This window comes from Hippocampus guttulatus, chromosome 4 (genome assembly GCF_054856545.1).
Source record: "Hippocampus guttulatus isolate MCC_2025c chromosome 4, RoL_Hgut_1.0, whole genome shotgun sequence".
Taxonomy (NCBI): Eukaryota; Metazoa; Chordata; class Actinopteri; order Syngnathiformes; family Syngnathidae; genus Hippocampus; species Hippocampus guttulatus.
The window spans coordinates 26414552-26428479 of NC_141264.1; the positions used below are offsets into that span (position 1 = coordinate 26414552).

The 13928-nt window shown below is 48.3% G+C and overlaps 1 protein-coding gene across 3 annotated transcripts in view; it reads right to left on the bottom strand.

Annotated features, from left to right (window-relative positions):
• LOC147206994 (receptor-type tyrosine-protein phosphatase gamma-like) overlaps positions 1-13928 on the bottom strand; it is a 34514-nt gene that overhangs the window by 12654 nt on the left and 7932 nt on the right. For all 3 annotated transcript variants that reach the window (XM_086108689.1, XM_086108688.1, XM_086108686.1), the window contains exons 2-10: positions 11113-11175; positions 9255-9434; positions 7566-7717; positions 7396-7491; positions 5274-5343; positions 5047-5204; positions 4255-4405; positions 2262-2446; positions 1788-1914 (exon numbers count right to left, since the gene is read on the bottom strand). In XM_086108689.1, coding sequence (XP_085964815.1) covers positions 1788-1914; positions 2262-2446; positions 4255-4405; positions 5047-5204; positions 5274-5343; positions 7396-7491; positions 7566-7717; positions 9255-9434; positions 11113-11175 — 1182 coding nt within the window. The remainder of the gene's footprint in view (positions 1-1787; positions 1915-2261; positions 2447-4254; positions 4406-5046; positions 5205-5273; positions 5344-7395; positions 7492-7565; positions 7718-9254; positions 9435-11112; positions 11176-13928) is intronic.

The window sequence follows — 13928 nt, forward strand, 5'->3', positions numbered from 1 at the left end:
TGTGATGTCATGTTCATGTGACCGAGACAGAAATTGAGAAAGGTTTCGCAACAAACAAGAAAAGCCCAGTTGCCTTCACTCAACTTTTGCAGGTTACCGCTACCACGATCATCAACAGAAAGACATTAAAGAGTCAGCGCAATTGTCTGAAAATCATTTTCGACTTCAATGTCTGCAAATGAATGAACTGACAGCAGGAAAGGGAAGAAGGAAAGTTTCGACATTTCCATGCTAAAGAAAGAACATCATCATGCCGGGATTTCCCAAGCACGGGGAAAGAAAACCAAAGCGCATTTGCAGGAAAGGGTTTTCTGCGACGGGCCACGCCCACATTTGGACTCCGCCCGTCCGCCACTGCGCAGGCCTAAAACGAGCGCAAAAAAGGCATTTTCTGCAAATGCGGCGCAGGCGCACGGTGGGCGGAAGGCTGCCGAGCTTGCTCCTTACCTGTTTCGTGTCACGCTTGAAACTGCTTTGGCAAGCGTGAGGTGAGGTTTGATCGGTTTATCGGCGCGGCGGCGGGGGAGGATACGGAGGACGATTTGGGATGCATTACGGAACAACGAAATACATCTCGTGAGTCTGTGGTTCCGGTGGAGCCGTATCTTGAAACGCCGCAAAATAATTGGCAATAAATGGTTCGTGACGTCGTATCGTTTTAAAAAGTGCTTGATTGGAACTGGCTGTCAATCATCATCATAATCCTAAAACACACAATAAACCAAACAAAAAATGCAAATATTTTTCAAGTTCACAGCAGAGGTGTGTTGGCATTTAGAATGAAATAAATCTTTGCGTAGTTTTTTTTTTTTGAAATTAAGACCCCGCATCACAAAAGTCATAAGTTTGGAGATTTTTTTTTCTTGATATATATGTTTGTAATGAATGGAGGCATTATATTTAGCAAATAAAAAATATTTGGGGGACTTTTGCACTTCATTTGACTCTCACATGATGATACCACTTTACTCTCGTCGCATAAGATTTTGTTTTCTTTTTGTAAAATAAATAAATAAAATGATTGACTCTTGAGAAAAGTATGTATTTATTTATTTGCAATTGGTTCCAAATTCACATCAATATAAAATGTCATTGACTTCAGAAAAATAAATACAATGTAATAAAGTAGCCGTTTTATTTTGTTTGGAATATCACATGCTGCCCCCTGTTGGTCTGGGGTGTGAAATTAACGCTCCACGTGTCATGCCTTCGAGAGTTGCGATTCGCCAGATGACGCAACGTGCGCGATGCCACGTGAAGCGAAATACGAAAACCGGTCTTGCTGTGAGTGGCACAAGAAAAAAGGATGGCGAGGCGGGAAACGACAACAAGCGCCTTGAGGAAAGACGATGAAGAACAAGAGCGCGTCGCGAAGACAAAAGAAGACAAGCGTCGGAACAAAAAGTCAACAATGGCAATGCAAGCGGGGCCGAGCGATGAAGAGAAAGAAAAACAATCACGTATGTTGAGTGACGAGGAGCGACCGTGACTGAGGACGAATAAAAGCAGTTTGTCTTTACATTCTTTTGTTGTGTTTGACGATACATTTACCATTTACAATTTGGAATGTCATTTCATTTGAAAGAGGAAACTTAGTCTCAATTCAATTGAGCTCCGAGCTCGGTCACGGAAAATTTTTCAACTCGCAAGTCAAGGTAGCACTGTGTTACATAACAAATGGATGAAAGAGTGTGACTGTTCGACATTGACTTTGCACCGGCGGTCATTTCATTATCCGTTTCAGAAACGAGGCGCGTTTGCGCCTCGTGCGGCGAGCCGGCGCTTACCGGGGCCGTCGACGGGCACGGTGAAGGTCAGGGGGTCGCTGACGCGTCCGTAAAGGCCGTCGGCGCACACCGCCACCACCTGCACCACGTAGCTGCAGTTGGCCACCAGCTCATCGAGGATGGCGCCCTGGCGGCGAGCAAAATCCAATCAATCGTGGAATCTGAGGCTGGGTTCGACTTCAGTTCACGCGCAATCATTTGACATGCGAAATTTTCATCGAATGAGCTTCGGCCGTCCGTCGAGTTGACGAGCTAAAAATGCGATGGTCGCTCGCTCACTTTTCTATTTGAAGGAACCCCGGAAATTGCCAAAATATTCACTTCATCGCAAAACGGCAGACGTCGTGGGACTTCTTGAGACATGTTGGGGTGGCACGCATGACTAGCAAAACTTATTGAAATTGAAACTGGCTATTGTAGCTTTTATTTATTTATTTTTTTAATCTCGTTGTTAGGCCGCCACGTGGACCTCACCACATCCTGGTCTCCGTCGGTCAGATACTCTGAGCGCGCGGCGTCCTCCGCGTGGGCCATTTTGTAGCTGACCGAGTACCTCTCGATGGCGGAGTCGTAGACGGCCCGCGGCCGCTCCCACGTCACCAGCAGACTGCTCGCGTTGTAGGCGCTCACCTCCGCGTTCTCCGGCTCCGAGCTGCACACTGACGGAAACATCCATCCGTGACCACGTTTGCGGAGGTTTGTTATCCGCAAGTAGACATACGGGTACAAATGTCTTTTTCAAAGGTAGGCTGTTAAAAGTGAAAAGAAATGCTCAAGTACCTACAGAGACAAATGATGACAATTTTTTTTGCCCTCGAGTAGTAACTAAGTACTTGCGCTTGGTTCCTTCCCGCCACTTGACACCCTCGTCCACTAATGACATTGATCATGCGTTTGTGTGTCAAGCGGATCAATTTGGTTCATGATGAATTATCGAGCAGAACCAGCGGGAAAGGTCAATGTTGTGTCACGCAATTCGCTCCTTCCTTCCGCTACCTCTGCCACGGCCGGTTCTGTTTTGCTTCGTAGGAGTTTCTGTCTGGTTTAATTGGTGTTCTATTGGCTCCGCGGAGAGTCCGTTTTGGCCTCGGGAGGTTCTGTTTGCATACCTGTCAACTTTTCGGAGCGCCAACCTGTATAAACTACCAAAAAAATCCTTATAAAGAGCAAAAAGTCCTTATAACATACCAAAGCATTTTATATGTCAAAATAACGGCACAGAAAAAAACCCACAAAATGTTCAATAATATTTATTGTAGATCTCCATAATACAATGTCTGGTTAATGTCTAATCAGCATTCTACTTAGCGGCATTACTGTGTTCAGAGTTGTATTCCTGCGTTAAAAAAACCCGGAAATTTTCTGAATCCGTATGATTTGTGCGATACGGCCATATACGTAAGATTCACCACAAAATCCGTATGAACTATGGCTAAACCGGATGAGTTGACAGGTATGCATTACTGTGTTCAGAGTTGTATTCCGGAAATGAAAGCATTCGAGTAGACGAGCACCATTCTGGGCAAAAGCAAAGGGAACTAACTACCTGTTGGGGGGGGGACAAAAAACGGAAATTTTCAGAATCCGTATGATTTGTGCGATACGGCCATATACGTAAGATTCACCACAAAATCCGTATGAACTATGGCTAAACCGTACGAGTTGACAGGTATGTGTTTGGGTCACGGGAGGTTTTATCGGGGTCTATGGAGAGAAGACGTTTGGACTGCGGAGGTTCTGTTTAGTTCATATATGTGCTGTGGGACTCATAGAAAGTTTGAATCATGGAGGTTCGACCGGTCTTTACTTCATATCCAGTATGTCCCACGTGGGTCATCGAAGGTTCTATTAAATTCAAGGAGGCTCGATTTGTGTGCAATGTGGAGCACAAATTGTAATCACGGATGGCTGGATGGTTTGCTCGGATCAGCGATGATGATGATGATGATTTCCCTTCCCTGTAGAGTTGTTCAGTCTGCCACCCGGTGGCAGCAGCGCGACATAAGATTGATAAGCGGAAGCCTAAAGCCATCAAATCGATGTGCATTTGACGTGCTCACGACTCGCGGCTTGCTGCAGATGACAAATTCTATCGCCTTAGCGATACACGTCGTCCTCTCGCCCCAGCTCGAGTAGGTTTTGTTTGTCCCACGGGAAATTCTGTCGAGGTTATTGGGCTTCTGTTTCGATCTCTCGGAGATTCTATTTGGTCCGGAGAGGTTCTCTTTGGGGTCACGCAGATTTTGCAACAGAGGTTCTGCATATAGTAGCTAATGAATGTTCTGTTTCGGTTATCGCGATTTCTCTTTGTGTCACGGGAGGCGATACTGAAGCGATCGAGGCTCTATTTGGGGATAGCGTTTGGCTTTTCGAGGTCTTAATTGAATCCTGAAGGTTCCATTTTGGCTTTTGGATGTTTCCTCGAAGTAGTATTTGTTTGTTTGGGTGGGGGTTTCGCACGGCGTACCTGGCGTGAGGAGCTCCTCTGTGCCCGTGTAGGAGGAGAAGACCTGACCCATGAAGTTGCGCTGCCGCTCTCTGTAGTTGTTCTGCAGGTAGTCCATCAGCATCACGTAACCCGCCTGCTGCATGGTCATCACCTCGCAGAACACTTCCAGCTAGACGCCAGCAACACAACAAACGTACGACGGGCGTCGGCGGACGTGGCGTTCACGGTCACTCGCCACCTTTACAGAACCGCCGGCTGAGAATCGGCGTCATTTTTTTTTGGTCATTTCATCTGTCACAGAGCAGCAAAATGACAAATCAAAAAAATCCTTATGGGGACGATGTCAAAAGTCATTTGTTTAACACCCCGGCAGTCCGCCCCGAGTCGGAATGCCGACCAGCCGAGACATGCCGGCTGCCGCGCTTTTGGAGGGGGAAAAAAAAAAAAAATCAAATCATTTGTTTCGAAGTTTGAAAATATGCCTCCACACGAAAATGACTCGCGGCACCAAACGACTTGGGGACCGCTGCCTTTTATTTCGAAAAACCCGCACGTGCGTGCGAGGAATGTCGCAAGGCACTCTTTTCCTCCTTTGAGCGTCGTTCAAATGTTGTTGACAGACATTTCTATACATGTCAGCGAGACACGAAAGGTTCCGCGCACGCCGCAAAGCTGGTGTCGACACGCTTCGCGGCCTCCGGACGCCCTACGCGCTTCTCATAATAAACAGCCTAGCGTAGCTCAGCTGTCGGAGGCTCGAACGCGCATATCTGCACTTGTCGCTCGTTAGCTAAACACGGCGGCTCTCACCTGCTCGGCCGAGATGGAAACGGTGTTCTTGAAGACGATCCACTCCACCGTCTCGCTGCAGGGCGGCGCGGTCAGCGAGCCGTTGTAGATGAAGTACTTGTCTGTAGAGTTGGGCAGGAGAGCACGCGGCCTGAAGGGCGACACCTGGGCGCTCTTACCTGGACAATATTTGGATTATTAGAAGCGAGGAGATTTGTGTCGAGAGTGAGTACCGGTGGTACCGGTACCGTATCGGCTGACGCTGTTGATTGCGTCGATGATGGCGGCAAAGTTGGCGTTGTCCTCCTCCAAGCTGGCCTGGCGATAAAAGGATCAAAAATGTTAGCATCAATGCTAACAAGCTAGGATCTCTTCATTTTCGATGCAGCTAACCAGGAATTTACCCCGGCTGACTTTGGGCGAGAGGCGAGACAAACGGCAGAACCTCGGACCACCGTCAAGGTTCAGTTTCCGCTCGTGGGGTTCTGTTTGGTGGCTAGAGGTTCTGTTTGGATCACGGGGACCTGTTTAAGCTTTGTGGATTTTAAAATTTTGGGTCGTAGAGATTTGCCTTTGACAAAAGACGCGTTTGAATCAGCGCGTCGGTTTGTCTCATAGATGTTCTGTTCTGTTTATCTCGAGGCTTTGGATCATCAAGGTTCTGTTTTGGTTCATCCAGGTTCCGCTTTCACCGCGGAGCTTCTATTTGAGTCATGAAGGTTCTCTTTGCAGCAAGGATGTTCTGACCAACGATCACACTGAACAAAAAAAGCAAGTTGCAGACGCCGATTCTCGCTAGCCGCGTGCTCGCGACTCACCGCAACGTGCCCAAACACACAACAAGCGCACAAGTTCGAAAACGGCAACGAGCGCGAGTCTCGACGTGTCGCCTCTTCCTCGGACGAAGAGGAAGCCACTTTCTCAAAGGGATGGACGATTAGCAGCTTTGCTAAACCCCTTTTAGCCCTCGGCGCTTTTGCTCTGAAGCGCTGCGCACTTTGAAGAAATAAATACAAAGCAAGATTTTGTGTTCTTTTCGTGTTCCCATTTGTGTTCTTTCCCATGCGGCATCTCGACACTCACGCACATTTTCTTTAGAAACAGCCACTCTGAGTATGCGCAATCATTACAAAAACAATACTGCGAGTTCCATATGTCGTTTTTGTTGGTTATTTTTATGTAGAACGGAAAAATGAAAGCAGCATCCTTCGATGCAGCACACCGGAAAGAAAATAGTCCTCGCTGTCCAATTTTTTTGTTTTGTTGGTTTGTTTCCCTTTTTTCTTTTTCAGAAAATAAATAAATAAAGTTGTAATTGTTCCAAGAAAATGATCATCAAGAAATACTGAATCAAATCATTTCAAAAAAAAAAACACTGAAGCAATAATACTTCCAAAAAAGATTTTCACAGAATCCAACTTACGGAATCTTTGATGATAAATGAATGAAATCAGAAGTGATCATTTTTTCACGAATTGAGAGAAGGGAATCAGAATTTGGGGAAGATTATCCAATTTTAAGGGTGCTTTGTGTGTGTAGATAGTGCGTAATATTAGGAGACTGAAGTAGTATTCTCCAGTCTAGAGAATATTTTCAGGTTCTACTTTAATTATTGGACAGTATGTTCAAAAAAGAAAACTAATGACTTTGCCATCATTCGCCCCGTGGCGAGAATGTCTTCCGACTCGAGCTCGTTCGGATTGTTTGTGCTAACAATGGACGCGGCGAGTCAGACGTCGCCTTTCGCAGCGGTCGTCCCTCGAGTAACCTGACGGCGTGTCCAACGGGAGCTCTGGCCCAAAGTCGACCCTCTCGCCTCTCGACGACTCGCCCCGTGCGCGCCTTCTTCGGGCAAGCTTGCGCAGATGCTCATTTGCATGTCAATGGCGGCCATTGTGCTCAAAACACAGATGGGGAAAGTGATATCTTTCTCTCTGGCGCGCGCTAGCTCACGCACGCAAGGTTATCACACTTCATGAAAACTAACTAAAAAGAAATTCATGAACTAAGATAAAAATGAAAGTGCTTTCGCGAAAAAAAAACAAACCCAAAAACGAATCATCATCTTATGTCAATCAAACTTCAATTGTAATGAAAACGTTTTTTGTCAATATGTCAGCGTTTCGGGTTCATTTTAATTGTATTCCTTTCGGTACGGCTGTACGTCTATCAAGAAGATTACTTGAATACACAACATTTTGTGATCTTCGGGAAAAAAAATTGCATTCAAGAAATAGTCCATCTTTTGAAAAAACTAAAACTAATGAAGTGGAGCCATTTTGAATAAAAGAAACACATTTGCAAACAAACAGAGGCCAGAACTGAAAAAAAAAAAAAGTAATTATGATAAAAACCCCCAAAGACACGCACCTCAAAGAGCACAGCCAGGGCCGTGATCCGCCCCCCACCCTTGACAGTTTGGTGGAAAGAGTCGAAGCGCTGCGGCTCAAAACAGTAAATCTGCATCTGAGAGGCAGAAACACAAACAAAAAGCGACTCGTGACTGTTGCGCCGTCGTCCACCTCGTCCCCTCGTCTCACCTCCAAAGGGTATTTGACACCGTCCAGGCTGTGCTCGGAGCCCTCCGAGGAAGCGTTGCAGCGACCCCAGTGGAAGGCGATGCGCCCCGCCTTGAACTTTGATGCCAGGCCGCCGCCGCTGACGTAGAAGTCGCCGTCCACGTCCAACGCCACTGAACGCAACACGTAAAGACGTTTGAGACGGGGTTTTTTGCCTCGGAACCTCCGCACATGCGAAGGCCGCATTGGCAGTTATGGAAAATGCTTGATTTTAGTTGTTGCTGCAGTACAACTCAACTTAAGTGGATTTATAACAACCACCGGATCCTGAAAAGAACTCTAGAATGAGCCAATGAAGGAATGCCAAAGTAGGAGTGACGCGCTCCGGTCGAGAGGTGAGCAGCAGCATTTTGGACCAACTGGAGACGCTGAATGGAGGATTGGCGAACTCCAAAGTCAAGTGTGTTACTGTAAGCCGGCCCAGATGTGAGGAAGGCACGAATGACTCTTTCAAAGTGCTCACCGAAGAAAGGAGAGGCGCAACTTTAGCCAGCAATCCTCAATCCTCTCTGTTGATGATATCGAACACCATTTGGTCTTCTCGTTTGTCCACTGCGTGTTCTGTAGTTTGCGTGTCTAAAGCAAATATTGACTCAACGCGAAGCTGATTGCGTCGCGTTGACAACTTTCTTTGTCTTTCTTTGTCCGCCGTCAAATGATGCAAACATTGCCTCTCTCTTTCGAAATGCCATATTGAGGCCGAGAAAGAGCAAGCGGGGGCTATAAAAAAAAAAAAAAAACACATCAAAAGCACCGTCGTCCTCCACCGGGGACACGTGATGGCCACTAAAGACGAGACGGGACGGGCCGCCTCTCCGCTTTTGCCGAACAATCGGCGCTCTCGCGTTTCACGCCACTTTAAGAGAAACCGTCCACAAAAGCTGCTCAGTCCGCTCAACGGACCCGAAACCGGATCCTCAAACAAAAGATGACATCAAAACAGCGCTTCAAGAGAAACGTGACACCAGCTCGCAGGAAGGAAGATTCTTGTCATGTTGCCTTTTACAGAACCGCAGCATGGAAATGTTCTCGCTGCCCCCCCCCGCCCAAGTCGGTCGAGTTCTTGCGATCAAACTGAACACCGATTCACGAGCGCTGAGAAACATCGCCTTCACAACGAAGATGACGGCGAATGCTAAGCTAAGCTAACCCACAGATCCTTTCCAGATGAAAAGGCCGCAGTTTGGCTCGGGCGTCGTGAAAGCCGGTGAATGCTAACCGAACCCCTGAAGTAGCGACATCACGTTTGTTTCCCTTTCGCTTCGGTGTCATACATGTGAACCCAGGTGGACGCATTGGCGCTTGTTTTCAAGTGCTCCGGAAATGCAGTTGAGTTGAGATGACAGGGAATGCGAAGCCAACAACCCACGAAGCTAACCACCCCCCTCAGGCCTCATTAGTAGCATCCTCATTAGCGAATCACAGATGTTAATGAGCGCACCATTGAGCCCCCCCACCATTTTCCGAAACATAAAACTAGCCCTTAAATCAAACGTAGCTGTTGAATCAGCTTCGTTTTTTTTTTTCCATTTCATGTTAAAAGATCAGCAGGAAGCTAACTGGACTTTGGAAGTGGTCCTGGGCGCTGGTGCGCGCAGTCCAATGAATTGGTTGCTCATTTGCGGTGGCTTAAAATAAGATGCCGGTTACCGGTCTTGCCGTCGTTCTTGATGGTGGTACGCTGGCCCGTCAAGTTCTCCCAGCCATCCAGTTGCAGTTTCTGGTAGCGCAGCTCGACTTGGGCCAGATTTTCCTCCACGTCGATGGGCGACTGCTTGGCGTTGCTGCACGACGGAAACTTCTTGGCCCAGTTGTTCTGGTTCAGTGTTCCTGGGGGAGGGTACAGTCATCATCAGTTTCCTTGACAGTTCGAGAGCTGCACCGCCTCTGGTTGCATTTCTTTGTTAAAAATAAAACGCCGCCCCCACGCGGTGGTCATACGTCACGATGCCCCGATGTTAGCTTTGAACTCGGGCACACATTCCAAGTGACGAGTGAGTGCATTTTCCGAGCTCGTGAAGTCGTTCGACCGGCAGAGCGGCCAGATGTTCCCCATGTCGGCGTGTCGGCAGATGTGGTGCCGATCATCCTTACGAGCGGGTGCGGCGGCGCTCACGTGACCTCTCATCGGTTGCGGCAGTTCCATCCTCGGGAGCGCCGGCGGGTCAGCGTGGCTTCTGGGTCAGGGTGCGAGTGGGTTAGCGGGTCAATGGCGCGCGTGCATCACACCCGCACCGCGGGGTGCCCCGCGCGGTCGCGAGCGGCTCGGACCAGATCCGGCTTGAACAAATTAGCGGCTCGCGTGCGGCACGGAGGCCGCGTTTCTTTCAACGTCTGACATCGAGCGAGTTATTAAATCGTTCTCTCAAGTCATTTGAATGTCTTTGTACAACCGTTTGTTTTTTTTAAATGTTTTTTTGCCTTACAGACGTTGACTAACAACATGGCTGCAAATAGAGAAGAGCTAAGAGGTCTAAACTGCTCAACCCGTATTGTTTTGTGTTTTTTGTTATTGTAAAGTGTCCTTGGGTGTCTTGAAAGGCGCTTATAAATAAAATCTATTATTATTATTAAGCCACTTTGCTCAAGTTTATACAGCACGTTCGCAACAACTGCGGCTGCAACGAGCGCAAAACAGAAAATCTTGAATCCACGCGAGGGTCACTCGTGCTAACCTGTCAAATTTTCACGTATGAAGTTCTATCGAAATTTAAAGTCCACAAGTCTGTAAACATCAAATGACTGGTTGACTGAGTTCTAGACACAAAAAGTGAAAGCCCCTCAACTAGCTCGATCGTGGTTCGTATGGTAGATAGACTGCATACGTAGATCATTCAAAAGTCATTGACGGTAACTGAATTTGGAAGACTCCAAAGTCCAAACGAAATCAAAACCAAAGCTAACCAAGACTCACAAACTTTTGCAACCCTGGCCGACAGCCGCGAGTGGCCACCGACGCGGCCGTCCGTCATCCGCGGGCCGTAAAGACGCCGACAGGTTGGACGGACGTCACAAAAAGCTGACGACGCGCTCATAAATTCTCCGGCAGGGTTAAAGGGTGGCTCCCGCGGGAGACCGAAAACAGGTTGGACTTTAAGATTTATGGATGTCAGCTCCACAAGAAGTTAAAAAAATATATATAATAATAATAATAAAAAGGGCTGGGATTTAAATACAGGAGTGTACAGTAGTAATCCAAGTGCGCATGAAGGCCCAGACATTTTAGTCCAGCATGAACTGTACATAGATACCAACACACAAAAAGTAGGTACTTTTTATCAATTAAGAACTAAAGTGCTCCTCAGCATTTTTGGAAAAAAATATATACAGTATATATAAATTTAATCTAACAAACCTGCTTTGGAAACGACTTTCAATAAAGTGACTTAAAAAAAAAGTCCAAATGAAATCAAATCAAACGATAAGGCAGAATCCCAAACGGTTCGAACGGGTTGAATTTTTCATTTGGTGTGAGCCACGTTGGGGTTTTGTCTGTCAGCGGACCTACCGTCGTACGACCAGTCGATGTCTTCGGTGAACTTGCGCTGGTTCCTGTACGTGTAGCCTCCAACTGCAAGACACAAACACAGTCACACACGCGCAACCTTATGGGGACGTCCGAAGATGATGTTGAAAACGCGTTCAAGGACCACCTCCCGAAAATAATAGGCACTTCAAGTACCACCAGAATGACCGACACGCAAATGCAGTTGCACGGTAGGCCCAAGCGTTGGTGAAGCGGGTCGCCGGCATTGCTGGAGCTTATCCCATCTGATTTTGGGCCAGAAGGGGGACTACACCGCGAATCGGTCGCAGAGCGCACAGAGACGAACAACCATTCACAGCCGCGTGCGCACCGTCACTGAGCGGGAATTGATCCCGCGCTGCCCGCGCGCAAGTCAGGCGAGTGTACCGATGCGCCATCAGCGACCTTAAGTTACCCAAATACTCTTCAATCCACAACACGCAGTAACCCGGACACTCCGAGATGTCTTCAAATACTGCTGAGAAAGTCATCGACTAAACTACTCCCAAAAAGTAACTGAATGCACTTCAAAAGGCTCCTGAGAGTCATCCAAATACTCGTAAAATCTACTGACCCTCCCTCAAAGCGACCCAAATATTTAGATCTACAAAAGTACAGCATGTCATGACTTTTCCCATCTCAGTTGGCGCCACATGGGGGTTGTAAACTGGATCGCATGACACACACACACACACACACACACACGCAGACTCGCACACGCAGCGCCGATGTGGCCTTTCGTTCGCAAGTCGACGCTGTTAATCTGCGGGCAGGCCGAGTCTGCGGGAAAGGAAGAGATGAGGAGTCCCGCCGCGCCCACTTTTGGGATGATAGAGTCATAATCCGGGATGACATCGTTGACAGTCTGCACACGGGCGCCGACCCCTTGGCGCACCAGGCGCAGCGCTGGATCCGGGAAGTGTTTTACAGGCCGCCCGGCAGTCATTCCGACTGCCAACGTGGAGAACCCCAACCAAGAGACCAGACAGCAACGTCGCTCCAAAACCTCGTCAAACGATTCGGTCGGTCAACGGCAAGTCTGAACACAATGGCAGTCGGACGCGGCTCATGGCGGGCGCGGGCGTGACGGACTGAGCCCGGTTTTATTTTGGCAGGCAGAGAAGATCACTCCCAGAAGGGGAAGAATACCAAACGGGGACCGGTCGGATGCCGTTTGTGTCTTTGGCTCCACGAAACACGCGGCCATTAAAGTCGTTGGGCGGCCGGAGCAAATCCCCATTCGGAGGTTTCCTTTTCACCAGAAGTGACCGAGCGGCGGACGGAATCAAGTCGAGGTTTCCCATGATGCACTAGCCTGGCATCCAGACGCAGAAAGAAAGAAAGCGAGGATTAGGATCCTACAAAAAGAAGCAAGAAAAGAAGTCCAGCAAAGCGCGGCAGGAAGCCGCCGCGCTTAGCTGGACTTATTTTGCACGGCAACGGGACTGTCACGTGCACGCCAGGCCGCTCGGTGGCCATGTCCGACGGAGTTTTTGGCGTCGTCGTGCGGGGACGCCTCCATCAAATGTGGATGTTGAGGAGCGATTGTCTCGTTCGCCCCAAAACATTTCTAGCTCCTCCCACCTCGCTCCTCTGTCCGTCTCCTTCCTCCTGACCGGAATTTCTGGTGCTAGCATGTGAACAGAGGAGCGAGGAAGTTGAGCCCGATGTCGCTAGTTTGCATCCTAACAAAATCCCAAGCTTGCTCATTTAGGACGTTTTGGACTCAGTCACACATAGAGATGATTTTTTTTTGAAAATACATATCAAGAATTCTTGCAGTGGGTTTCATCCTTGGGTGCAATTTACAGGTGGCTCAAGATGCCCAATTCCTGCCAACTATTGGGAGAAGAGGATGGAAGGAGGTCCAAAAAGGTTTCAGGCAATTTCAAGACAATGCCACCAAATTCTCCTGAAGTGCTGACTTTTCACTTTGGCATTTTAGGCCTTGTCCAACACCACGCGGCTGATTTTCGATCATGTCACGCTGCGAGGAGTTTTCTGGGAAATTGTTCACGATGGCGCTAACGGCGTGGAAAAAATGTCGCGGTCCGATCCAGGCATGACTCGTGCGGGATCGCCACGACGCCGGAAGGGCGAACGGCCTCGTAAAAGAGGAGAACGCTCGGGCCGGCCGCTCTCCTCGCATTTACGCGACCGCTGTACACGACGTTGGCCCGAGAGAGCCGCGCTGACAGGAGGCAGGCCGCCTGACTCTTTTATTTGACGATGATTGCGAGCCGCCGTCCCGCCGAAGCTGTCGGCAGACTCCCAAGTCGTCCGCCGCCTCTCAGGCTGCCGGCCGGGAAACGTTCCAGCTCTCCCTCTTCGGCGTTTGCTCTCCGTTTAGCAAGTGGCAGGGTTGCGCTCAAGACCGCGCTATCCGAGACCAAGGCACGAGCGAGACTTTTTGGGAGTCTAGACCGAGACCGAGACGAGCCAAGATCAAGAATGAAACAAGCCAAGACCGCGAAAAGGCCCGGATCATAAAAATCACATTTCAAAACCGTGACAAAGTTGAACGGTTCAAGAGCATTCTTACATGAATTTGAATGTTCTTCAATTCATTCAAGAGCCCAAAACATGCAAAAATCTCAAGAAAAAATAAAAATGTTTAAATTGCGTACATCTTGGAAAAATGGAGAGTGAAAAATTTCCCACCGAGCCACAGATGCTCGTGAATGCTCGCAAAGGATTGAGGATGCTGTTGATGGAAACTGGAATGGGACATTAAACCCAATCCCCAACCAACCCCCAAAAGCAACACAACTTTATTGCTATGTTTGATTCATCCGGAA